This window comes from Haliotis rufescens, unplaced genomic scaffold (assembly GCF_023055435.1).
Source record: "Haliotis rufescens isolate VD_foot unplaced genomic scaffold, xgHalRufe1.0.p SCAF_2, whole genome shotgun sequence".
Classification (NCBI taxonomy): domain Eukaryota; kingdom Metazoa; phylum Mollusca; class Gastropoda; order Lepetellida; family Haliotidae; genus Haliotis; species Haliotis rufescens.
In genome coordinates, this window is record NW_025963890.1 from 74,082,254 (window position 1) to 74,109,801 (window position 27,548).

General features: G+C 42.5%; 1 protein-coding gene across 2 annotated transcripts; it reads left to right on the forward strand.

Moving 5' to 3' along the window:
- On the forward strand, positions 1-26,402 carry LOC124133249 (vitamin D3 hydroxylase-associated protein-like). Of its 2 annotated transcripts, none has more exons than XM_046497582.2 (18): positions 1-156; positions 1,952-2,167; positions 3,389-3,502; positions 3,866-3,922; positions 5,443-5,532; positions 6,275-6,346; positions 7,008-7,069; positions 8,457-8,663; positions 11,600-11,640; positions 13,233-13,357; positions 14,469-14,594; positions 15,336-15,433; positions 17,305-17,404; positions 17,634-17,671; positions 18,431-18,470; positions 19,348-19,459; positions 19,545-19,687; positions 21,967-26,402. In XM_046497582.2, the coding sequence occupies exons 1-18, from the start codon at positions 133-135 to the stop codon at positions 22,081-22,083; spliced, it is 1,782 nt and encodes a 593-aa protein (XP_046353538.2). In that variant the 5' UTR covers positions 1-132; the 3' UTR covers positions 22,084-26,402. The 2 variants fall into 2 exon arrangements, with proteins under 2 accessions (XP_046353538.2, XP_048256503.1); XM_048400546.1 differs by lacking the exon at positions 1-156 and adding an exon at positions 310-328.
- The last annotated feature ends 1,146 nt before the right edge of the window (positions 26,403-27,548 follow it).

Here is a 27,548-nt window from a genome sequence, read left to right on the forward strand (position 1 = left end):
AACAAATCCGTTGTCGCCCGAAGACAACCCAAATCGCATCGAGCTGCCTGCGCTTAGCTGAAGTGAAACCAGTTGAGCCCGGGTCAAAGGTTACAGCTAGCTGTCGTCAATTTGGTGCTGCTGTGTATTACAATGTTGTGGATACCCGATGACGTAGTAAGTTATAGCATGATGCATGCCGTGGTGAGACCTCAAAGCCACCCACACATCAATTACCCTCGCGTACAATGACTCGCCCTTTGGACTTTCGCTATATATGTGAAGCCCGCCTAAATTATACAGCCCCGGACTGCTGCACAATCAATAATAGAATATCAACAAGGAAATGGTATTCGTAATCATGTCGACAAATTATTCCAATGTGATTGCATAAATTCATCATAAGCACCTTACGACAATAGTCAGTGGGTCAATATATTGTGTGTGTGTGTGTGTGTGTGGTGGTGAGGGGGGGGGTGGCTTAAGTGTGTGTATGTTTGTGTATACGTAGCGACAGCGCGCGCGTGTGTGTGTGTGTGTGTGTACACATCTTGATGTAAGTATTCCTAGTATATATATATATATATATATATATATATATTGGCACAACTACGCTTATAGGCCTTCTGTGATTAAATACACTTTTGAATATCGATCCGGATTTAAGATATGGTACTTAAAAAAGACGAATTGTCATGTTTGGTCAGTTGTGAATGACAATTTTGATATTCTCAGATAATTACGTCACATCATCAAATACAATAGACATTTTTTAAAACATGGTTAATAACATTAGATAACATGTCTCCACTATTTGTCCTTGAATATTTCAATCATGCAGAACTCAATATTACATCTTGCCCGTGAAGATTCAGGGTAGACTAGGTCTTCAGCAACCCATGCCTCCCGTAAAAGGTGACAATGCCTGTAGTAAGAGGTGCCGAACAGGATTGGGTGCTCAGGCTCGCTGACTTGGTTGATGCATGTTATTGTATCCCAATTGCATGGTGAAGATCCGGGGTAGAATAGGTCTTCAGCAACCCATGCTTGCTGTAAAAAGCGACTGTGCTTGTCGTAAGAGGCGACTAAGAGGGATCGGGTGGTCAGACTCGCTGACTTGGTTGATGCATATCATCGATCCCAATTGCTGCACTCAGCAATATTCCAGCTATATGACGGCAGTCTGTAAATAATCAAGTCTGGACCAGACAATCCGGTGATTAATATCATGAACATCAATCCACGCAATTGGGATCGATGACATGCATCAACCAAGTCAGCTGGCCTGACCACCCGATCCCGTTAGTCGCCTTTTGACCCATTTTGTCTGCCAAAGAAGTTTGAAGATAATTGTTGACTCTCTGTATTACTTTTGTTGTCCCGATGTACCTGCAGGCAGAAAACCACTACAAGTTATCTTTTCATTGTTAATGAGATACACCATAAATAATTATGAACAATTACATCCAGGCTTTATGTCAATTACTTTAATTAACAGTCCATGGACACAGATGCCTTGAACTGTTTAATAAATATTTAACTAATTGAATGCCTCCTCCCTCACACTTGGATAATCCAATAATTCATTTATTGTGGCCTTAGTGGAACAAAACACCATCTGATGCTGTATATATACCGTATTTCCTCAATTAGACCCCAGACCACCAATACACGCTGGCAAAAAATAGAGGCCGGGTCCATCATTTGACGAAATTAATGATCCACAAAACATTAACTTACTGCATGTAAAAATTACTCCATTCACTTAATAATAACCATTTCCTTCAAATGTGACCTTTGTATGACTGAAGAATTTAGGATTTGGTAAGGTACTGAGTTCCACTGTGCCAGCAATAAACTGAATAGGTGCTGGGCCTCTTAATAGGCAATGGGTCAACAGCTTAATAGACATACAGGCATCTAATAGAGGAAATATGGTAGTTTATGTTGCTATGGTGTGTTTGGTTGCCAGGCTCGATGGATGAAGATGCAGCTCCCCTGGTTCCTGGACGAGTGGGACTCGCTGTTCTGGCAGAAGGTAGCGGGTTTTGCCACCAGTTTCTGTCTCAGCTTGTATTTTCTACACCGGGTCATTAGGAACAAGAAACTACACAGCTGCATCCAACAGAAACAGGAGGAAGTTAGGAAATCATGTCAGGACTTGGTGGAAAGATTAAGAACAGAAGGGGTGAGAGAGAGAAAATGATTTAGGATATTGACAGTGTTGTTACCTAAACAATGAGTGAGGTAAAATTTAACATTGCGTTGGCATTATTTGAGTCATATTGCAAGGATGTTAGCTCATTAAATGTAACAGTAATGTTACACACTTTACTGAATGGTTGAATGATTAGAGAAAAACAAACTTGGAAGTAATTATTCTATCATAGTCACGGACGCCATTGTGGCATGTCATGGAAACTTATTCCAGTTTCATAGTGATGCAGTCAATATGTATCTTGTCTCATTGGGATTCTGGGTTAGAATAGATCCCCAGCAACCTGTGCTTGTCATGGAGGTGGGTGAATGGCTGGGTGACTTGGTTGACTGCATGTCAATGTACCTCGACGGTGTGGATTGCTGCTCATGATATCAATCACTTGACCGTCTGGTCTCATTTATTTACAGCCTGCTGATGCTTAGCTGGAATATTGCAGAGTGAAGTGTTAAACAATAAAACAACAAACAATATCAGTAACTAAGCAAGAGAAAAAATTTTGGGCCCAACACAGTGATAAAAACTAACTGATGTAGTCTCCTAGTACTTATGATGATAACATGTAGCAAAACCCTTAAAAATGGCAAATTTCTAGTAGTCCTTATTGTACCTTGACTTTTGGGTAATATGGCAAGGACTATGGGACTAGTGCCAATTTCTGACGCTTCAAGACATGAACTGGGGATCCCAGACTGGTGACCTGGGGCACAGTTCACTTGATGTCCGAGACGTTCACTGACGTCATGACACTGCACATGCCCAGAAGCCTGTCATAGACGGAGATTAGAATGTCATTTGAAGAAAATCAACCAAGACACCCTACTTTGTATTTTTAACAAGAACAGAAATCTGAGATCTGTGTAACGTACTGTGTAAGATTTTGAGGATTTGAATTTAACAACCAAACTTTCTTTCTTCAATGTCAGTTATTTGCTTCTGTTCACAATTCTGATGTCAGTGTGTACATAGTGTAGGACAATAGTAGCATCCAGGACAGTTTGGACAAGTTAGTTTACCAATAGTGCGTCAACTTGAGTTTCAAAGAAAATTGACTAACTATTTTTTGGAAAGGCATGTATATGTCTTTGTCCCTATCATTTAAGTAGACAGCTTGTTCAGAAAGTGAGATTTGCAATGTTTTTCAAGACACATAAATAATTCTTTAGTTTTGTTTGTTTTGCCTTTGATCAGCTGAGTGTGCCACACCGGGAGCGAATACTGAGTCTGTCATTGACCAAACTACAGGCACAGCTCCAGACAGGGCAGCTCAAGTGTATCGAAGTGTTACGAGCTTACCAGTCAAAGGTACAATCTGTTTGTAATTCATGTGATTTCTTATCTTGTAAATGAATAAAATTATGAACACATAAAGCAGTGCTGTTGTCATGCTTAGATTATATTGTGGTGGTTATTTCATACATTCTGTTGTCTTTACACGCATTGGATAGTACATGTGTGTTCTGTGGCATTTTTCTTTTGCAAATATTGAAATTTCAATTTGAGAGTTCATTTGAAGCCTCTATGGTGATTAGAAAGTTTATCTCCCTCAAATTGATTTAGAGGGCTGTGTCAGATCTGCAAAGAGGTATCTGATTTTAATTAGGTTGGATTTTTTTGTGATTGGTCAAGGAAGATAATGCCATGATGTTTTTTCTGCTGTTTGTCCAGGCGATGGAGATGAACGAGAAACTGAACTGTGTGGTTGAGCCGCTGATGGAAGCTGAGGTATGTCACATGATCACATTCAAGTGGTACAAAGTTCTTGACAACTACTGCAAGATAATAAGATTCAAATGGGGCATTTGTACTGACATATGCTGCAGGACTAGGGCCGAATGTCGGGCCCTGAGCAGGTCTAGAGAAATCCCTTGATTAGATATGTATAGGTCCACAGTATCCCATGCTTGTAAACAAAGTGACACGTGAGTCTCACATGGTCAGATTCACTGACTGCGTGACACCATATCCCCGACTGTCAATTGTTGCTGGTGCTTGCAGTCTCTGGCTTGCCTGGTACAGACTTGAGGCAACTAACAGGATCAGGTGGTCCGGCTCGCTGACTGCGTGACATCATACCCCCGATTGTCAATTGTTGCTGGTGCTTGCAGTCTCTGGCATGCCTGGTTCAGACTTGATCGGGTGGTCAGACTCGCTGACTTGGTTGATGAATGACATTGATGTCCATGATGTCCATCACTGGATTGTCTGGTCCAGACTCAATTATTTACAGACCACCATTGTATTGCTGGAATATTGCTGAGTGTGGTGTTAAACAACAAACAATGAAAATGACGAATATTTACAGGCTGCCATGATATTGTTGAAATATTGCTGTCTGCAGCATTAAACACCCCAAAAATCAAGTATGTAGCACTTAATACAATGATAAAGCCAAACCACGCTATGAAACTGTAAGGGAAGGGAAGTAACTCCTACATGCAGTGAGTGAATCAGACAGGGATATACCCTGGATTCTAAACTTAACTTAGCACCAGGCAGGAAAATTAGAAAAAAAGGAACTTGTTATTTTGTTTCAAATTGAGATCTTTTTAGCATGTTTTCTTAAATTTCTTGTCATTTGAGATTTTATTCAAACCTCCTTCTATGTATTGGTCCTGTTATCAGTGAAATACAGGTACCTGTACAAGCCATGAAATTAGTTATTACTTACATGTATTAACATGAAATCAGATTTTTTTATTCCCATTAAAGAATTATCAGTGACATTTGCTACAGACCGAATATCAGCCTCTGAGCAGGTCTAGATATATCCCTGCCGTGACACCGTTACTGTTGGACTCAGAAAAATGCATTGCAGTGTCCCCAGGAGTTCTTTCAGGTTACGGGTTGATCTGAAAATACATGTGACACAACGTGCATCAGTGCACCACGAGTCAGTTGACACTTATTTTATTGGGGGGCACGGGTGGCCAAATCGTCTAAGGCTCCGTGATTCGCTGTGCAGAGTTGCGTCCCTTGGGCATGCCAGAAACCTATGATTGTGGGTTTGAATCCCGTTTCGCCCTGATTATTTTCCTAGGTTTGTCAGCACCATCGTCGGAGACCTGCATCACTTTGGGCTTTCCTCCCACATTAAGCTGACACGCCGCGATATAACTGGAATACTGTTAAAAGCGGTGTTAAACCCAACTCATTCACTCACTCACTCTTCTGTGTCTGCCAGTAGTCATGTATTAACATGTGGAGGAGTGGGTACATATGTAACAAGGGAGGTTTGTCTGCAGGACCAGGCTGCCAAGCTGGACCGCCAGAGGAGCAAGAAAGGACCGCTGCACGGCATCCCCATCAGCATCAAGGAGGCGTACTATATCAAGGTAAGGCGGCGCTTTCGGTTTCGGTTTATGGATTTGACCAACGGGAGCAACTGCCCAAACCACAATACGTGGAAAATAAAGTGAAACTAGTAGTATTTTTATTCGCCATACTGATGTAAATAACATAGGCTGCACCATTATATTGTTGTTGATGTTTTATACACCTTGTGTTTCTGAGCGCCATGGCATGTACACCCACAAGAGGCTCCATTAAAGGAATATCTGTGGTCTGTGTGTTTTTGTGTTGAAATCAAGATTTCCGAATTAAGGTGGTAAAGAAGCAAAATCACTTTAGAAAGCTGAGAGCTGATTGGCTAAAAAACATCCTTTAGAATTTTGGGGCAGTCAGAGGTCGCTTGGGGTCACCTGACGTGACGTGAAGGTGTTGTCAGATCTTCATGCAGAGAGGGAGCATATTGGTGTACAAGGTATAACTTTAAAGTCATTGTACAGGGTCCAGATTAACAGGGGTTTATTATCCTCCACCACGAAGTGGAAGGGGAATATGGGAATGGGTGCATTCTTCTCGTCCTATCATTTCCGGAGCAGAACACAAAATCCATGAAAGATATCTTTACTAAATTTTGTGAACTGGTGCTTTTTGATAGTTTGGGATATTTGAAAAAAATATTTTTCAAGTTTCCATGGCAACAACTTTGCCTTTGAAAATGGTGGTATTGGCGGGGGATATGAGTATTCCATGCATGTTGTATATGTATGATTGTATGGTATATTTCTACAGGGATACGACTGTACAGCAGGGATGTCGTACTTCATAGACAAGCCCATGGACCATGATGCACCCCTTGTTCAGGTCAGACATTGTACTTTTCACACAGCTGTGACGCAGAGATATACTTGGGTCTGTCCGTTTCGAGTCCGGGGGACTGGCAGTAGTAATCTTGGTTGTCCGAAACATGAACATAGTGGTGCCAGACCAGTGGCACAAATCACTAGATGTCCAAGAACATTACTGATGTCAAATCACTGCACATGCCGTGAAGCCTTAAGCTATAACAGATTGGGATTTGATTGTTAGCGTGAAGAAAATTAACCATTGGCATTCTGAAATGTGGGTGGATATCTTATAAGAATAGAAATGTCGGTTGTATGTAACATGGCATCTAAAATTTGGATAATTTTGTGATTCAAACAGCCATACATATTTGTATCCCGAAGGACTGACATTTATAATATTTGCATTTATTCTCAATTTCTATGAAGGTGGGACGAAAAATTATTACATTCATATGAGTGTCGTCCTGAGTTTACTTTACTTTTGATTTTCTTAAAATCATATTTTCTACTCATGCTGTTGCTTTAAAGGATGATAAAGCTGACATTCTCATCATTTGGTTGGGCGAAAGGACAGAACATGCACGGGTACTGATGATATTAAGTTGTCACGGTTATTTGTTTTGGCCGGTAAGTTGCTATGTTGATGTAAGGTGTTACAGTCTGAATGTTTGCTGCAGGTGTTGAAGTCTCAAGGAGCCATTCCGTTTGTCCGCACCAACATTCCCCAGACCATGATGACGTGAGTACTCCCACGCACTGTCCTTGCTGTTGACCTTTACATAAATAGGTGAGGTGGTGAGGTGAAATATGGTTTAATGTCGCGTCCAAGATTATTGCACTTATATAGCGACGTGCATGCATGTGTATGTGTGTGTGGCTGCTTTTACTAGTCCGGACTGATGCCGTTTTCTGGTGCTAGCTCACTGAGATACCATGTAGCAGTTTAACATGAATACCCCACTCAGACACAGTATACTGATTCCGAGCAGACCAGTCCTTGTTTTAGCCCCCTTAATGCCGAGCGCCAGACAGGGTAACAGCAAGTACCACCTTTAAAGTCTTTTAGTATGACGCGGCCGAGATTCGAACCCCGGACATTCCACTCCCTGGACGGTCGCTCTACCACAAGACCACGGAGGCGGCCTTACATAAATAGGGGTGTTGGGGTAGCCTAGTAGTTAAAGTGTTCGCTCATCACACCGAAGGCCATATAGGTGCAATGTGTGAAGCCAATAATTTTTTGGAATATCTTACCGCTATTACATCATTAGCCATACATTCCTGTTTTGACTGTCGTCACACAATAAAATCTTTCGATCTTACGCCCTCTTCACTGCAATACATATCTAATAGTCTTAAGGGAAACCCTCTCCTCCCCTAGATGCAACTAAGGGTGACCTCATGACTATTATATATTATGGCAGTGAAGAGGACATCTGTTGAAAAATCTTAAGACTTCATAGTGTGATGATTGCCAAAACAGAAATTTATACATAATGATTTGATAGAGGTAGTATTCTTGGATTTATACACAATGATAACTATTGTTTGATATCTAGTGTTCCCCATCATGCTGGAATATTGCTTAAAATGTCCTAATAACTACCTCACTAATTCACTCACTCATGAGTGACATGGTTGAATGAGTGTCGGTGTGGGATGTTGCTCATGATATCAATCCATGGATTGTCTGGTACTGACTTGATTATTTCAAAACCGCCGTTATACAGCTGGTATATTGCTGAGTGCGTCATTAAACAAAGAAGGATGAAAGAAACAAATATTTGCTCCAGGATCTTTAAACCTTTTTTTTTTGTCTTCTGCAAGAGTTATCCCCCTTGGTTTTATCTGTCACTCTGATTGAGAAGATGGGATTCACAGTAAGAATATAGATCCCCAGCAACCTATGCTTGTCGTAAGAGGCAACTCAATGGGTCGGGTCATCAGGCTTGGTAACTTGGTTGATGCATGTCATCATATTTCAGTGGTGTGGTTCAATGCTCACGATGTCAATGACTGGGTTGTCTGGTCCAAACGCGAGTATTTACAGACCGGAATCATATAGCTGGAATATTGCCAATTGAGACATTAAACAACAAACAAACAAACATGTTTAATTATTTCAGATTTGACAGCTCCAATCCTATATATGGGGAGACTCTCAACCCCCACGACGAGACCCGTAGCCCTGGTGGTTCCTCAAGTGGTGAGGGGGCGCTGATTGGGTCAGGTGGGTCATGTCTGGGTATGGGGAGCGACATCGGAGGCAGCATCCGTATCCCCTCCCACATGTGTGGTGTGTGTGGCCTCAAGCCGACAGTAGAAAGACTCGGGTAAGCTAATCAGACAATATCTCATCCACCCTGTCTGTCTGTGTGTCTTGTTGCTCCTGCTTTCAGTCACTGGTTTGCCTGGTCCAGACAGGATTTAAACTACACCATGATATGAATTGTAACATTCTTTTATTTAACTATATAAGATAACTTCTTTGATGTCTTTAAGATAGCTACGCGATAAATCGCAAAGAACAACGAAGAACGAAGCTAGGTTTATTTCATGTTATAAAGTTGTTCTATCATGTCGTCGTTTCTGGAGATTCGAATATGCGCTCACAACTTGATGACGTCATATTTTGGACACCATTATTTTTGTAAGTTGATGTAGCTGTGTTACGTAGATATATGCAGCGGCCAAATGGTCTCACCAAAAAGTGGTAGAGGTATGACAGTCTTTTACGAACCTTTTGCTAGAACACAACACTTAACATTGCCATCAAACCATTTCAAACCTGTGTGACATCACTCCTTAAAGGAAGTTATTATGTATTAAGGGGCTCCAGGGTATTGATTATCACAGACTAAAGATAATGAAGGCCGGTGCTGTTATGTTGTTGTGTATGTGTTATACATCCTGTCGTTTCTGAGCTCCGTGTATCTTCATCTTCATCTTCAAAAGGGAGTACCATTAAAAGGTATATTCTTTCCGGTTTTTCTATTGTAATAATCTAAATTTCTGAATCAAATTTGTAGAGAAACAAAGCCAGATCAATTTAGAAAGCTCACTTGTGATTGACTCAAGGACCCAGACATCCTTCATTTCGATTAGGCGGTCAAAGGCTGCTCTGGGTTCATCCGATGCAACTCATATTGAGGTGTCCTCAGATCTGATCATTGAGACGTGTTATATTGGAGTAAAAAAAAATGATTTTAATGAGATTAGATTCTTGTGTGGCTGTGTTTGTGTGTCGTCATGAGCACTCTTAGCAATTTCAATTAATAGTACAAGAAATATGTCCAAGCTTTGTTTTGTTTGTTTTCTACTAGAGATGATGAAACCATATGATAGTTTAAAAATTCAGTTAGGTCGTTATTGACTTGCATGATGCAGTCATTACACTCAGTTTACTTAGAAAAGGGGTCACGGGTTGCAATTTAAGGGGACACAAATCGCTGTGCAGAGTTGCATCCCTTAGGCATGCCAGGAAGCTATGGACGTGAGTTCTAATGTCCTGTTCACCCTAGCTGTGTCAGCAACATACCCGTGCTCATGGGTTTCACAAAAGTGGTAAACGTCTGAGATGTGTGTCAGTTTGGGCTTTCCTCCCACATTAAACTGACAAACTGATATATCATAAATCATGAAATTAATGCGAGTTCCGACCTTTCGCCTGAAATGTGTCATGAAATTAATGCGAGTAACCCAAACTTTGAACTTTATAACTAATCAGCAAACAACAACACCAAGACTGTAGACTTAGAATGTCATGAATCATGGGGAGATAGCAATTTGATTGAATAATGTCACTTGCCATCTTCACAAACATCTGCTTGAGTCATACTTTGTCCAACGATTTTGATTGGACTATTTAGTCCTGCAAAAAATGTAACGCCTGAATTCCATCCTAGTTCGGGAAGATGTGTTCACCACGACTGCTGTTCCCCTGCCTTGGGAAGATGTGTTCACCACGACTGCTGTTCCCCTACCTTGGGAAGATGTGTTCACCACGACTGCTGTTCCCCTACCTTGGGAAGATGTGTTCACCACGCCTGCTGTTCCCCTGCCTTGGGAAGATGTGTTCACCACGCCTGCTGTTCCCTTACCTTGGGAAGATGAGTTCACCACGCCTGCTGTTCCTCTACCTTGGGAAGATGTGTTCACCACGCCTGCTGTTCCCCTGCCTTGGGAAGATGTGTTCACCACGACTGCTGTTCCCCTACCTTGGGAAGATGTGTTCACCACGACTGCTGTTCCCTTACCTTGGGAAGATGTGTTCACCACGACTGCTGTTCCCCTACCTTGGGAAGATGTGTTCACCACGACTGCTGTTCCCTTACCTTGGGAAGATGAGTTCACCACGCCTGCTGTTCCTCTACCTTGGGAAGATGTGTTCACCACGACTGCTGTTCCCCTACCTTGGGAAGATGTGTTCACCACAACTGCTGTTCCCCTGCCTTGGGAAGATGTGTTCACCACGACTGCTGTTTCCCTACCTTTCGAAGATGTGTTCACCACGGCTGCTGTTCCCCTACCTTGGGAAGATGTGTTCACCACAACTGCTGTTCCCCTACCTTGGGAAGATGTGTTCACCACGCCTGCTGTTCCCCTGCCTTGGGAAGATGTGTTCACCACAACTGCTGTTCCCCTGCCTTGGGAAGATGTGTTCACCACGACTGCTGTTCCCCTACCTTGGGAAGATGTGTTCACCACGGCTGCTGTTCCCCTACCTTGGGAAGATGTGTTCACCACGGCTGCTGTAACTCTTCTGTTTTGATTTTCTTACATGGTTAACAAGATAAAAAAGACATCACACACGGTTGGCGCCTGTCAAAACAGCTTGATCATCTTGTGTAAATAAGCTGATTACACTTGATGTGTAGCACTACATCTTGCACTCAAATGCTTTGTTTATTGAGAGATTTGTTATGCATGTCATTGTTTCCGACATGTGCAGTGAGCCTGGGGTGGCTATAAACTCATGGACAGAAAATAGAGGTGTCACCTTTTTAATGCAAGCAAAGGAGACTCCCTTTTTTCTCATTAATTTCCTGCTTGTAGTAATGTCATGATTTACAGTAATTGAAATACGTACTGTTCAAGGCTATGCTCAACCAAACTCACTGTTGAGAAAATGTGCATCCACAGGAAATAGCGATGTCATAAACAGCTGTATGTACCCGTGGATATGGGTTGGTGAATCTTGAAATCATTTGAAATTACTCTGAGGCATAATTGAGTGATGGCTGTATTCACGTTTCTGTTTTGTTTGCAGGACATCGGGGATGTTTCCACTGGGCGGTGGTCAAACATTAGGTAAGATCTGTATTCATTGCACTGCATGAATAGATTTTGAATGTTGACTGGATTTTTCAGTTCATTACCTGGACATGGCAGGGGAGACAGAGCTAATAATTGAGACAAACATCTGTGATACATTGTCAATACTTCACACAGATTTTGTATAAACTACATTGCTCCATCTACCCATGGAGATCCGGGTTACAAGTGTTTTTTCTGCAAACCCTGCTTGACGTAAGAGGCAACTAATGGGATCAGGTGGTCAGGTTCGCTGATTTCGTTGATGCATATCATCATATCCCAATTGCGTAGATTGATGTTCATGATGTGAATCACTGGATTGTCTGGTCCATGTAGCACAAGAAACATTGCTGTTTCTGTGATGAATCCTGAGTGCCCATTGGTCAAAGCAGTCACTGGTTTCCCCCCATGTTGGGACAAGGCCTGCCTTGATTTGGTTAAAAATAGCGCCTTCACTGCACGTGTATTCATGGGGGATGATGAATGGTTATACAAAACTTGTGAAGTATTGACGTTGGTAATCAACTGATCTAGCTGAAGCAAGGGACAAGGTACGATAAGGAATCTTTGCTGCCCACAACATCTGTATAATTCTTAAAATGATCTAAGCTTGTAGAGATTGCAGTCATATACCACTCAAAAAAGTGAAGGACCACCTAATTGTTTCATATTACTATAGTCAATCTATCATGGCTTGACATACCGAATTCGACGTAATAAGCGCCCCGCTCTAATAAGCACCCATGGCAATATTTGCTGATATATTGGCTAGTGAACAAGGCCAATTTGCATCCCTTCCTATTGATCAATGTACACATGACTTATTTATTCGGTATAATACGCACACGTGTGTTGTATGCACCCTTATTTATGGGCATTTAAAATCTGTAAAAATATATCTGTCGTACATGTATAAACATTTCAGGCTGTCAGCATAAACAATGAAATTTATCTTTCAACTATGTTTTTTTTCACCAAAATAATATTCTAATAAGAGCCCCCTATTTCTAATTTTGACAGCATCCCGGGCGCTTATTATGTCGAATACGGTATATATGAATATGAAAGAATCGGTGGTCCTTAACTTTGTTTGATGATATATGTGTTCATATGAATGAAAATTGGATGTTCAACATTTGCATGTTTGACTTACAACAGAACTCAGTGTAGCGGTAAGGCTGTGTATGTGGTGTTGATGGGCTGAACATATTTTTCTAATATTTGAACATGAGCAAGTGTCTGGCCCAAGTAGACTTGTAGTATGTACTGCCATGTACTCAATGGAGAAGTTACATCCTTGATCATGTCAGCATGGCCGGTAGAACAAAATGTCAAGAACAAGACAAGAACAAGACAAGGACAAGACAAGAACAAGAAAGCAAAAGCCTGGTTGTCAACCACAGAAACATGTCCAATAATTCCCATATTTAAAATTTCATTTCCCTTGGACCAGAATGGCCTTTGTTCATGGGTACATAGCAGTATGGCTTTTATGATATGCAAACACTCCCACATGCAGTAACTGCCCTGATTATGGGTGTCCAGTCTAATGAGGTTTCACTGTATGGAGTGTTGTGATGTTGCAGTGAAGGTGGCGTCGGGTCCGATGGCCAAAGACGTGGACAGCTTGGTGATGTGTATGAAAGCTTTACTGGTCCCTTCCCTTAGTAACGCCTGGCCTTTGACCCAGGTTGTGCCCTTTGACACAGAGGTGAGTTTTGTGGGTGTTAAAGTCTATGTTGTGTTCTATGCGGATGTATTTAAATAGAAAGTCCTGTCTGTAAGGGGCCGTCTCAAAAGTTCACTGTCAAACACTAGATTAAAAAACTTTAATCTAGAATTTACCACCCACCAACCCCCTCCAGATTAATGCCTTGTATAATGAGATATTACTAAAAGCTCCTGACATCATCTCAAGTGACACCTACTTCATGCACTATCATGTACCAACCCTGTATAGAGTTTCAAAGCACACTTACCACATGGCCCTGAATATTAATTATCAAAGGAGTTCATACATTGGGGCAAATATGTCATTTCCGTTTGAGGTTTCTTGGTAAAACCAAACTGAGACACTAAAGCAAATATGAAGGTTATTTATAAATATGTTCACAAAATCGGAAAAATGCTAGATTAATGGGATACCTGGCCACCAACCCACTGTATTGAAGAAAATATGTCTTGAGGTAGACTGCGAACTTTTGCGACAACCCTAACAAGGTGATAGTAACCTTGATTATGAATTGTTCATAGTTCTTATTGGCATTGAGACTGCCTCATTGATCTAGCGGACAGAGTGTCTGCTTGGTCGGTGATTCGATCATACCAACAGACGTTAAAAGTTGGTAGTTGTTAAGCTGCTCGACATTAAGGGGCTGAAACAAGGACTGGTTGGCTCTGAGACCACGTACTGTGTCTGAGTGGGGTATCCATGTTAAACTGTGGGCTTGCACTATGAAACCGGCATTAGTCCGTACTGGTACAAACAGACACATGCGTAACGCTGCTGTGTAAGGGAAACAATCCTGAACCCCATTTCACCCCCACCTAGTGGCATGGATGTGACTCGTCAACATGGAAGGGACCAGGTTCCTGTTCTTGTTCTCCTGTTTGTTCCCTCTATAGGGATTAAGGGACTGACCTGATCCTCGGTATCCTAGAGTTTCGAGGATATTGGCAGCTGCTGAGTGCTGAACAAGAATAGGGTTAGATTGTATGATTATGGCTGCTGTAATATAGTAGTTCCCAATAGTCATCCTGAAAGAGGGGTTTCCAGAAAAATAGGGTCTGAACTAACAAGGTCTCACCATGCATCTTTTCAGATTTATGAGAGCAGGAAACAATTACGTATTGGCTACTTTAAGACCAATGGTGTCCTGGCACCTGTTCCTGCAGTGGAGAGAGGTGTCGACATGGCCGTTGCAGCACTGAAGAAGAGGGGTCACACTGTATGTATCTATGCTGTTCACACTATGTGGGGTCACACTGTATGTAGGGTCACCCTGTATGTGGGTCACACTGTATGTGGGGTCACTCTGTATGTAGGGTCACCCTGTATGTAGGTCACACTATGTGGGGTCACTCTGTATGTAGGGTCACCCTGTATGTGGGTCATACTGTATGTGGGGTCACTCTGTATGTGGGGTCACTCTGTATGTGGAGTCACACTGTATGTGGGGTCACACTGTATGTGGGGCCACACTGTATGCAGGGTCATGGGGTCACACTGTATGTGGGGTCACACTGTATGTGGGGCCACACTGTATGCGGGGTCATGGGGTCACACTGTATGTGGGGTCACACTGTATGCAGGGACATGGGGTCACACTGTATGTGGGGTCACACTGTATGTGGAGTCACTCTGTATGTGGGTCACACTGTATGTGGAGTCATGGGGTCACACTGTATGTGGGGTCATGGGGTCACACTGTATGCAGGGTCATGGGGTCACACTATATAGGGTCACACTGTATGTGGGGTCACTCTGTATGTAGGGTCACCCTGTATGTGGGGTCACACTGTATGTGGGGTCACTCTGTATGTGGGGTCACTCTGTATGTATTATCAGTCTGTATGTTGTGTCTCACTGTATATGGGGTCACACTGTATGTGTATGCTGTCGTGTCACTCTGTATGCATGGTGCTGGGGAAGAACGTAGCTCCTACTTGCTGTGGTATTCATGTTCCAGGTGGTGAAGTTTGAGCCGCCACGGGTGATGTACATGTTCAAAGACCTGTTTATGAAGGTGGCGTTTGGAGATGCAGGGGAAGAAAGTAACGCCTACTTGTGAGTAGCCATTGATCGAAATTCACGCATTGTGAAGTTCGACCAAGTATCCAGTGTAGCTTTTCATCATTTTTGATACCATTAAAAACAGAACTACTTAAACGTGAGAGATAAACAGTTTACCATATGTATCTATTACATGTTGCTTAAGAATGATCCATTTGAACAAGTGATTCAAACATTCTGGGTTTGCATACCCTCCTTGACCCAGGAATACATATGGCTGCAGTTTGTCATGTGACATATATTTCATATTCTATATTGTAGTGTATTGGTCGAAACTCCATGAAAAGTATGGTATAACTAACTTATACACTACTCCTGGTACGAAAACATTTGTTAGGAAGGATCAGAAAGGGGTCGGGTCGAAATGCTGGACGCCTCAGACACAGAGACCAGTGGTTTAGGAGGAATCAGATAGGGGTTGGCTAGGAATGCTGGACCCATCAGACACAGAGACCAGTGGTTTAGGAGGAGTCAGATAGGGGTTGGCTAGGAATGCTGGACCCGTCAGACACAGAGACCATTGGTTTAGGAGGAGTCAGGTAGGGGATAGCTAGGACTGCTGGACCTGTCAGACACAGAGACCAGTGGTTTAGGAGGAATCAGATAGGGGTTGGCTAGGAATGCTGGACCCGTCAGACACAGAGACCAGTGGTTTAGGAGGAGTCAAATAGGGGTTGGCTAGGAATGCTGGACCCGTCAGACACAGAGACCAGTGGTTTAGGAGGAATCAGATAGGGGTTGGCTAGGAATGCTGGACCCGTCAGACACAGAGACCAGTGGTTTAGGAGGAATCAGATAGGGGTTGGCTAGGAATGCTGGACCCATCAGACACAGAGACCAGTGGTTTAGGAGGAATCAGATAGGGGTTGGCTAGGAATGCTGGACCCGTCAGACACAGAGACCAGTGGTTTAGGAGGAGTCAGATAGGGGTTGGCTAGGAATGCTGGACCCGTCAGACACAGAGACCAGTGGTTTAGGAGGAATCAGATAGGGGTTGGCTAGGAATGCTGGACCCATCAGACACAGAGACCAGTGGTTTAGGAGGAGTCAGATAGGGGTTGGCTAGGAATGCTGGACCCGTCAGACACAGAGACCAGTGGTTTAGGAGGAATCAGATAGGGGTTGGCTAGGAATGCTGGACCCGTCAGACACAGAGACCAGTGGTTTAGGAGGAATCAGATAGGGGTTGGCTAGGAATACTGGACCCGTCAGACACAGAGACCAGTGGTTTAGGAGGAGTCAGATAGGGGATGGCTAGGAATGCTGGACCCGTCAGACACAGAGACCAGTGGTTTAGGAGGAGTCAGATAGGGGTTGGCTAGGAATGCTGGACCCGTCAGACACAGAGACCAGTGGTTTAGGAGGAGTCAGATAGGGGTTGGCTAGGAATGCTGGACCCGTCAGACACAGAGACCAGTGGTTTAGGAGGAATCAGATAGGGGTTGGCTAGGAATGCTGGACCCGTCAGACACAGAGACCAGTGGTTTAGGAGTAGTCAGATAGGGGTTGGCTAGGAATGCTGGACCCGTCAGACACAGAGACCAATGGTTTAGGAGGAATCAGATAGGGGTTGGCTAGGAATGCTGGACCCATCAGACACAGAGACCAGTGGTTTAGGAGGAATCAGATAGGGGTTGGCTAGGAATGCTGGACCCGTCAGACACAGAGACCAGTGGTTTAGGAGGAAGTAAGTAAGGATAAGTGTTATGGACGAACATGGTTGGCCTTTAAAGGACAGTACACAGTTCAAGCTGGGCAGTGAACACAAAGCCATACCAGCAGTGTCCGTTTACTGAAAATCAACTTGATGAGCATGTTGGATGTTTGAATGGAACACTGTTTCTCACTGTCCATTTTGTTCCCAGGGACAATGATGTGCTGGACCCCAGCTGTCGTCTTTCTTACTACATCTTCAAACTACCCTACCTTGTGAGGCTGCCTCTCAGTCTGCTGGTGCAGCTCATTGTGAGTACATGCTCTGTGTGTGTGTGGGGGTGCGCACAGCTTGTGGGTGTGCAGCTTATTGTGTGTGTGGGGGGGTTGCGTGTGTGTGCGTGCGTGTGTGTGTGTATGCATTTGTGTGTGTGTGTGTGTGTGTGTGTTGGGGTGGGGTTGGGGTGGTACAGGTTATTGTGTTCAAGGCTGGCTTGTTTGATGTACAAAGAAATAATACCAACATGTCTCTGTGTTACAGGATGCTGATGCTGCACAGGTTGTCAGAATGAAGTCTGGGTACGACTGAACATTTAACAAATTTTCTTATGGAGCTATATTTTCCAAACATATTTTGACCTTAGCACAAACAGGACTACAAGTGGTCAGATAGGGGCTGCAGCAATAGGTAACAGGTCCTATAATGGAAATGAGTGCATTCATGAATGTCCAAGACTTGTCACTGTTGAATGTCTTGAAAGAGGCATGTGCTCTGTTCCTGAATCTGGAATAGTGTTGGAAGCTGGCCCGATTCAATAGTGTCAGATAGATATCACGTGTGCTCTTGGCAAGTAGATAGGAAGCAAGTCAGGCCATGAAAGGCCTCGATTCATAAAAGGTCGCTCTTATCAAGATACAGTCAGCCTTCTAGACACAGTAACATCAAAAATCTTTGCAACCGATCAAAACTCAAATGGGAGGTAATTCCAGTGCAGAATGGCCACTACAGCAGTTGTTATTTTACGAGCACCTCAGTCATTCTGACAATCACTACAAACCTACAACAATCTCTCCTGCCACTACGTGATAATTCATATTTCTCTTTTGAGTAAAATCTGTTTTTGAATTACTTTCCAGTCATGATTGTGGCAAACAGTGTTTCAATAGAAATGGTTTCTTCTTGGTAGTGGTCTAATGTAGACTCAGTACAGATGTCACACCAATCACAATGCAGGATTCTAAAATGTCATGGTAGACGTATATTTACACGGCAGTGTTTGCGCACGTATTTGTCTGTGGTTTGGGGTCACTGACATGTTTGTTTACCGTTTCTTGCAGCACCGTTCTGCAGTGGTTCAAGCTGGCAGAGGACTTAGTGGTGAGATCTTTTCAAAACTTATGTCTGATGAGAGAATAGCAAGGGCTGTCTGCCACCATTGAGGATAGAATAGCAAGGGCTAACTCCCATCATTGAGGATAGAATAGCAAGGGCTATCTACCATCTTTGAGGATAGAATAGCAAGGGCTATCTGCCACCACTGAGGATAGAATAGTTAGGGCTATCTACCATCATTGAGGATAGAATAGCAAGGGCTATCTGCCACCACTGAGGATAGAATAGCAAGGGCTATCTACCATCATTGAGGATAGAATAGCAAGGGCTATCTGCCACCACTGAGGCTAGAATAGTTAGGGCTATCTACCATCATTGAGGATAGAATAGCAAGGGCTATCTACCATCATTGAGGATAGAATAGCAAGGGCTATCTGCCACCACTGAGGCTAGAATAGTTAGGGCTGTCTGCCATTGCTGAGGCTAGAATAGTTAGGGCTGTCTGCCATCGCTGAGGCTAGAATAGTTAGGGCTGTCTGCCATCGCTAAGGATAGAATAGTTAGGGCTGTCTGCCATCGCTGAGGATAGAATAGTTAGGGCTGTCTGCCATCGCTGAGGATAGAATAGTTAGGGCTGTCTGCCATCACTGAGGATAGAATAGTTAGGGCTGTCTGCCATCGCTGAGGATAGAATAGTTAGGGATATCTACCATCCCTGAGGATAGAATAGTTAGGGATATCTACCATCACTGAGGATAGAACAGTTAGGGCTATCTACCATCCCTGAGGATAGAATAGTTAGGCCTGTCTGCCATCGCTGAGGATAGAATAGTTAGCGCTGTCTGCCATCGCTGAGTATGGAAAGTTCTTTGGCATCACTGATAGAATAGCCAGATCTCTAGCTTGCATGTTTCTGTTTCAGGCTTATAAACTGGAGTTCTTAGCAGCCATGGCAAAACAGAAACTTGATGTCATTCTATCCCCCACAATGCCACTTCCTGCCATTCCTATCGGCCAGTCGTCCCAGATTACAGGTAGAACTCATAACAATTAACAACCCTATTCACTGGTTTAACATCAATAGATGGCTAATGTAAATTCCTCCCTCTTCTGTTCCAGCTGCTGTTACATACACCACCCTTTACAATGCACTCAACTTTCCTGCTGGCTGTTTGCCAGTAACCAAGGTTACTGCAGATGACCAGAAGAAGCTGCAGGAAGCTTATCCAGCAAATACCCTCTACGAGAAGGTTACCCTAAAGGTGAGTGCTTGTATAGGGCTAGGTTGCGGCTTACCCCATCTTCCCTAGGCAAAAGAGTTAACTGACTTTTAAAGTTCAGTTTCCACATTTGCCGAACTAGGCTGGAATTCCTGGGCTCGATCTTAGCGCCACCAGTGATTATTACGAGTTATGTCCCTTCTAAGCCTCTCCTATCGACCAATCAGATTCCACCTCTCGTATCACTTGCATTTGATTTAAATATATGGCGGCATCCAGTCAAGACGATCTGATCGATAATCAAGATCTTTACAAGACCCGTGATAAAACGGGTCTTACATCGCGAAGTGCATCAGATCATGTGAGCACCTTGATTAAAATCATGAAAAGATTTGGAAAATATCTGTTGACAACGAGTTGGTGGTGCAGATGCTTTGCAAATCATGCAGTCGACCGAAATCAGCATGACAGTTTACAAACCAGATTTCGATTTCGTTGTGCGATTTTGATTGGATTATGCATAGACTCATTAGCCCAGCCATAATGTAATTCCATAATACCAGCCTAGTTCGGCAAGGGTGGAAACTGGACTTTTTTAGTCAGTTAACTCTCTTGTCTCGGGAAGATGGGCTTTCCCCAAACTGGTCCAATTGACATAATTGAATAAAGGATCACAGTTGATCAGCTTTAGGGAGACGATTATGCACTGTCCGAGTAGAAACGTTAACGCTGCTGTGTAAGGGAAACAATCCTGAACCCCATTTCACCCCCACCTAGTGGCATGGATGTGACTCTTCAACATGGAAGTGACCAGGTTCCTGCTCTTGTTCTCCTGTTTGTTCCCTCTATAGGGCTTGCATGGGGTTTACCCCAAAGTGGTCCAGTTGACATAATTGACCACAGTTGATGTAGGCTACATACAAATTCACAGGGATTTGTCTAGGATTCCAAACTGAGTGCTCTTGAATATTTGTTATTTTGTTTACGTTGCTTTGGGTTTTTTTAAGGTCTTATTTTGTTATATTCAAAGATTACTTTTAATTGTATTTTAACAATCATAAAATGCAATATAAATGTTTCAAATGAAACGCTTATGCCTCCTTATTGGCCCCGTTATCAGTGAAATACACGTCACCTCAATAAAGCCGGGATATCAGTTAGAACTTTATTGGCATGAATTGGGAAAGTTTAGATTCAAAGGTGGTCATTTGTACTGACATTTCACTGCAGATTTTGAGCCGAGGATTGGCCTCTGAGCGGTCTAGAGAAATCCCTGCTCGCAATATGGCAGTTTCTGTTTGTGAACACTGTTTTGTAGAAATTCCACTAAGATAACCATGCTTCAATTTTAACATGAATACCCCTACCAGACACAGTATACTGACTCCAGGCCAACTAATCTTTGTTTTATCCCCTTAATGCCAAGCCAGGCAGGGTAACAACAAGTACCACCTTTTAAGCAGCTTTTGGTATGATGGGCCAGGGATCGAACCACCAACCTTCTGCTCTCTGGGCAGACACCGTGTCCACTAGACCAAGGAAGGGACTAAGTAGGGGATCAGGTGGTCAGTGTGTGTGTCATTGGCCCAATGGTGTGGTCAGTGTGTGTGTCATTGGCCCAATGGTGTGGTCAGTGTGTGTGTCATTGGCCCAATGGTGTGGTCAGTGTGTGTGTCATTGGCCCAATGGTGTGGTCAGTGTGTGTGTCATTGGCCCAATGGTGTGGATCGTTGCTGTCTTACCCAATGGTGTGGATTGTTGCTGTCTAACCCAATGGTGTGGATCGTTGCTGTCTTCCCCAATGGTGTGGATCGTTGCTGTCTTCCCCAATGGTGTGGATCGTTGCTGTCTAACCCAATGGTGTGGATCGTTGCTGTCTTACCCAATGGTGTGGATCGTTGCTGTCTAACCCAATGGTGTGGATCGTTGCTGTCTAACCCAATGGTGTGGATCGTTGCTGTCTTACCCAATGGTGTGGATCGTTGCTGTCTAACCCAATGGTGTGGATCGTTGCTGTCTAACCCAATGGTGTGGATCGTTGCTGTCTAACCCAATGGTGTGTATCGTTGCCGTCTAAACAAATGGTGTCGATCGTTGCCGTCTAACCCAATGGTGTGTATCGTTGCCGTCTAAACAAATGGTGTCGATCGTTGCCGTCTAACCCAATGGTGTGGATCGTTGCTGTCTTACCCAATGGTGTGGATCGATGCTGTTTTACCCAATGGCGTCGGTCGTTGCTGTTGCATTAAGTCACATGTTTGTGTTGAGAGTTTCCTGTGATTATGAGAGTGATGGCTAACGCTGTCCCCTTCTTCCCTCAGATGAGTCAAGGAACCGATGGCCTGCCAGTCAGTGTCCAATGTGCAGCCCGGCCCTTCCAGGAAGAGCTTGTTCTGCGGGTCATGAAGGACATTGAACAGGAAGTCAAGTACAAGTGAACAGCATTCTGGGAGTGTTCTAGCAAATAATTGTTGGGATCAAAGTAATTCTGTGAATATTAGAGGCCTGTCTAATTATCAAGGGCCCTGTGTCACAAAGCGATCTTAGCACTAAGAGGATCATAACTTCAATACTTTCACAAACACTTGCAAGTGGTATTGTAATCCTTGCTGGTGTCATTCTATGTTAAAGTATTCGAGTTATGATTGTCTTGTTGATGCGATCACTTTGGGAAACAGGGCTCTGAACCCCAAGATGGGGGCACGGGTGGCTGGGCCATCAAAGGCACCACAATACCCTTTCTGATTTGGACAATTTCCCCACAGCTTTGAAAACATTAATTTTATTTTTGGTATGATTAACATCGGAGACAATGCCTCACAGTAACGTTCCCAATACAATGTCTGAGTCGGAGAAGACGACTACATCTTTGCAGAGTTGTGTCCCTTGGGCACACCGGAAACCTATGATCATTATGATCATGGGTTATAATGCTCCGCCATACCTGTGGTCGTGGATTTCACCTGCATCACTTCGTGCTTTCCACATTAAACTGACACGCCGTGATATACGTGGAATACTGTTAAAAGCGGTGTTAAACCCAACTCACTCACTCGCTATTCTTTTTCAGAATGCTAATCATAGCTCTACTCCAATGTCATTTGATGGTGCTAGCTTTCTGAATTCACAATAGCTTCCAATTATGTTTCATCTCAGGCTGTGAATGTTTGCGTTGCAATCTGTATGAAATCCCTCGGTCCAAAGTAAGATATTGGTATGCTTCTGTACATTGTGTGAATGTGACTTAGATTTGCATGATATTAGATGTAAATAAATAGATATCATGTAAGTTTAGCCATGGTTGAGCTCAGTCTCATTGGCGTTAGTCCCAAGAATAGTGAAAATCTAGCAGAACTAGTTAGTTTTGCCCAAAGTTAGCTCATGTTACATAAAAGCCACAAGTCTGAACTGAGCTGTGGCCATGTTGGGTTTGATGCATGGTATTTAACTACTCATGTTAGGTAGAATATAAAGGAAATGTTTCTCGGATATTGGCGCATAGCTTTTAATCAGGTGCATCAGGCATTTATATTGCCAATAAAAAAAACACATCATATGAAACAGACTGTTCTCCATGTTTGACACCTGACATGATGGTATATTAATTAATGTGTACCAAGTTTTTTGGTATTCTTGGAAGGGAAAACATTAAAAAGTGTTCCTGCCTCAATAATTTTGATTTAAAAATAAATGAATAATAAAACTGACCTTCCTCTCAAAATATGTCAGAGAAACATTTGTTTTGCAGCCATAGTGTTTTACATGATTGTTGCACTTGAATTCCTTACTGTGGAGATGTTGGATTTCACCATGACGTCTGCCTGGTGTAGAACTGATTCCTGTAGACATGCTGACTGTGATAGATGTGTCGGACAGACATGTATGTTTGTGGTTTTCATGGACACATGGTCTAAGTTGATGAATGTTCTGTAAGGATGATCTGTTACCTGCTGTTGTGCACCACAGTATTCATGCCTGTTTCAAAAAGGTATATATGCAACATTGAATTTGTTATTGCATACCATTTTGCTCACGATGTGTTGTGAATTATGAAACAGCTGTTGTTATTCACATTTATACTAATTGAAATTCCCTTAGTTTATGAGTGGTACAGTTGTATAACACTGGTCTAAGAAACACCATATTTTGTTGTGCAGAGTAACCTCCCTTATCCGTGCCAGAATCTGGTGATCAGTGGTTTCAATTTGCTATGATTATGATCCTTGGTTTTTCAGAACCATGCCCATCGATCTCAATTGCATGGATCGATGCTCATGATGTAAATCACTGGATTGTCTGGTCCAGACTCGATTATTTACAGACCGCGTCATATATCCCGGGCGCATCATGCCAAAAGATGTTAAAAGATGCTTTTACTATCTTGGATTTACAGACAACAGTGCCCTGTTTCACAAAGTGATCTTCACGCTAAGATGATTGTACACCCACTTTTTAACAATGACTTCCGACATGGCAGTTTGTGGACAGGTCAGTTTGTGGACAGGTCAGTTTGTGGACAGGTCAGTTTGTGGACAGGTCAGTTTGTTGACTGGTCAGTTTGTGGACTGGTCAGTTCGTGGACAGGTCAGTTTGTGGACAGGTCAGTTTGTGGACAGGTCAGTTTGTTGACTGGTCATTTTTTGGAAAGATCAGTTTGTTGACTGGTCAGTTTTTGGACTGGTCAGTTTGTGGACAGGTCAGTTTGTTGACTGGTCAGTTTGTGGACTGGTCAGTTTGTGGACAGGTCAGTTTGTGGACAGGTCAGTTTGTGGACAGGTCAGTTTGTGGACTGGTCAGTTTGTGGACAGATCAGTCATATCAAACAACCTTGTCAAGATCCAGGTTAAAATAGGTCTTCAGCAACCCATGCTTGCCATAAAAGGATCGGGTGGTGGCTCGCTGACTTGGTTGATGCATGTCATCGTATCCTGAAGGAGTGGATCAAGGCTCATGATATCAATCTCTGGATTGTCTGGTCCAGACTCAATTATTTACAGACCACCGCCATATAGCTTGAATATTGCGTACTCGGTACTCGTGGGTTTCACCAAAGTTGTAAATGTCTGAGACCTGCATCTCTTAGGACTTTCCTCCCACATTAAGTTGACACGCCGTGATATAACTGGAATAATGTTCAAAGCAGCGCTGAATCCAACTCACTCACTCACTCACTGTTGATATTGGCATCAATGTGAAGGAATGGGAGTTATGACAGTATTAATACCAGATATGTCTGCTTTATTGAACCGGGCCCCGAGATCATAGTCTGCATGGACATTGTTTGTCTTAGCTCTAAAATTACCTTGGGGAACAGGACGTAATGATCGTAGTGGAATGACGGTCATAAGTGTATGTTAAAGTTTGAGAGTTACGTAATGATTGTCTGTGGACTTTTGGTTCGGGATCGAGTCATTTCATCAGTGTTATGACTGTCGTCATAAGTCTGTGTTAAGGTTTGTGAGTTTGATTGTCAGTGCAAAGATCACTTTTTTTAAACAGGCCAAGGATAAGTTAACTAGGCCCAGACGCATAACAAATATTGTGTATTTAATTCATGATGCTTAACCGTTTCTGAGATGTTTACAATTGTTGACCATTTTCGTTATTTTTTTTTTTGAGGATGTCCTATGGCTTTACAGTGCACTGCGTTTTATATGCGATTGTGTACAGACATCCAGTCTGCTCTGACAATAAACTGTGTGTGTTATTCTGTGTGTCATATACTCAGATTTTGGACAGTATAACTGTCTGTGATGTACCCTGGGTACGAGGCTCAAGATACTATACATTGATTTAAAACCCCTGTATCGCACTACATATGACACATTACAAGTTATACTGATCCACAAACACATGAATACCGGCAAAGACAGATCTGAAATGCTCATCTTGATCGGGCAATCAATCTCTGGTACTTGGTGGAATGCATGTAAGCATTATCTGATAATGTTGGATGTTGCCCATCATATCAATCACTGGTTTATCTCGTCCAGACTCGATTAATGAGAGGCAGCTATCATATAGCTGGAATAGTGCTGAGCATTCCATTGATGTTGGCGATTTTATCAACACCTGAATGAAAGGTCATAATTTCAGAGCAGGATTTAACAAACAGATTGACGTGTTTCATTAAAAACATTCCTTCTCTTGAAGGCATGCTTAAAATATAACATGACAGACATTAAGTTTCCATAGTTTGTGGCTGCTTTAAGACGAGAACATTGTTTGACTGTAGGTCGAATTACAGTTAGTTGTATAGTTATTTGGTATGTATTGCTTTTTACTGTTTTTTAGGATGGACATATAAAGGTGAAATGATACAGATCTTCAATAGTGTTTTGGTTTCAATATGTGCATAATATTTCAGAATTTTGAATTTTATGGTGTCTCCCGGTATCAGTTTTAAGTCTTGTACATCCAACATGAGCACAAGCATAACAAATATTTTCAACAGGCTCTGATTATGTTTTTTCAAATATGTTTTATATTGTGACAGTAAATGATAATAGTTTTTTTTTATCATTTAATTATAATATAAAATCCTGCTGCTTTTCATTTTAATTTTTTTATCACATTTCAAATTTTTGGAGTCGTTGTAAATCATAAAATAAGTTTTTAGAAAGTCTGTTCTTATGTGTGAAAATCTGTGTGAAGAAATAAGATCAAAATATTTTGCTGGCATATTGTTCTTTATTATGATATGAATTTGATATTCAGTTTGTGTTAGATGATTAAAATATGCTGACAAGAGCCTCAACCTGTCTTTCTTATTTTGTAAACTAATTATTAATGCATTTATCCTCAGTCAACAACCACACATATCCACAGAAGTGGGAGGGGACTGCTAATGCCCTCTCATGATATTGTCACAATATTGTAAATGGACAATTTTGCAATGGAGAAACATTAGAATTTGTTGATCCCGGAAATAGATTCAATGAGCACCGAAATGCAAAGTGCATTGTTAATGTTTGTAGATATTACATTTCTATAATTTTACATAATAATCTAGTTGTGTCTGTTTTGCTTGTTAAAATGCACGTTCAGAATGGCCAGTGAATTCCTGGCTCATTAAATGTTTCTTGTGAGATCACTCTATTGGTGTGACCATGTGTTAATATTTCCCGAAAACAATTTCAGCCAAATATGCAAATCAAGGTTTGCGAAGGATCACCACTTAAGGTAATTCGTCAAATTGTGTGCACCTTTTGAAATAGCCAAAGATCCATGTTATGCAATCACAGTCTGGCACTCTGGTTTCATGCTCCCAGTAAGTGTCTGCATGACTGCCAAGGAACGATTGTCCCCCTCTTCAATAAAAACATTGTAGTCCTTGTAGAGTTGCAACATGTGTTCGATAGGGTTGAGGTCTGGTAACATGGCTGGCCACCCTGATCTAAGTAGGCATCCATGACCCTGGCATGATGAGGTCGTGCATTATTGTCCATGAGGATGAAGCTTTGGTTGACTGCACCAGCATATCACGTACATGTTCAGAATATCATCCCTATAGAGAACATCTGTCATTGTGTCATGTTCGGCTACGTTGGAATTCTGAAATCTTTCTACTTGTCTACACCACACTAAAATACGACGATCTGTGAAGTCTAGACATTATCTCGATTCGTCAGTGAAGAGCAGGAGCCATTACTTGGTCTGTTAAGTTGACGTGATCTTCAGCCCAATCCAAAAGTGACTGTCTGGGATTCAAATACATGCCGAATAACGCCACTGGTGTTCCGCAGGTTATTTCTGAGTGTGCTGGCAGTCACAAAGTGATGACGTCTTGCTGCAGTCAGGAAACGCCTGTCGACCTGAATGTCGATGGGTAGTTGATCCAAACACCTGGTATCGATTCCATGCCCTGCTGATCACACTTTGGCTGTCACCAAAGACGTTTGCA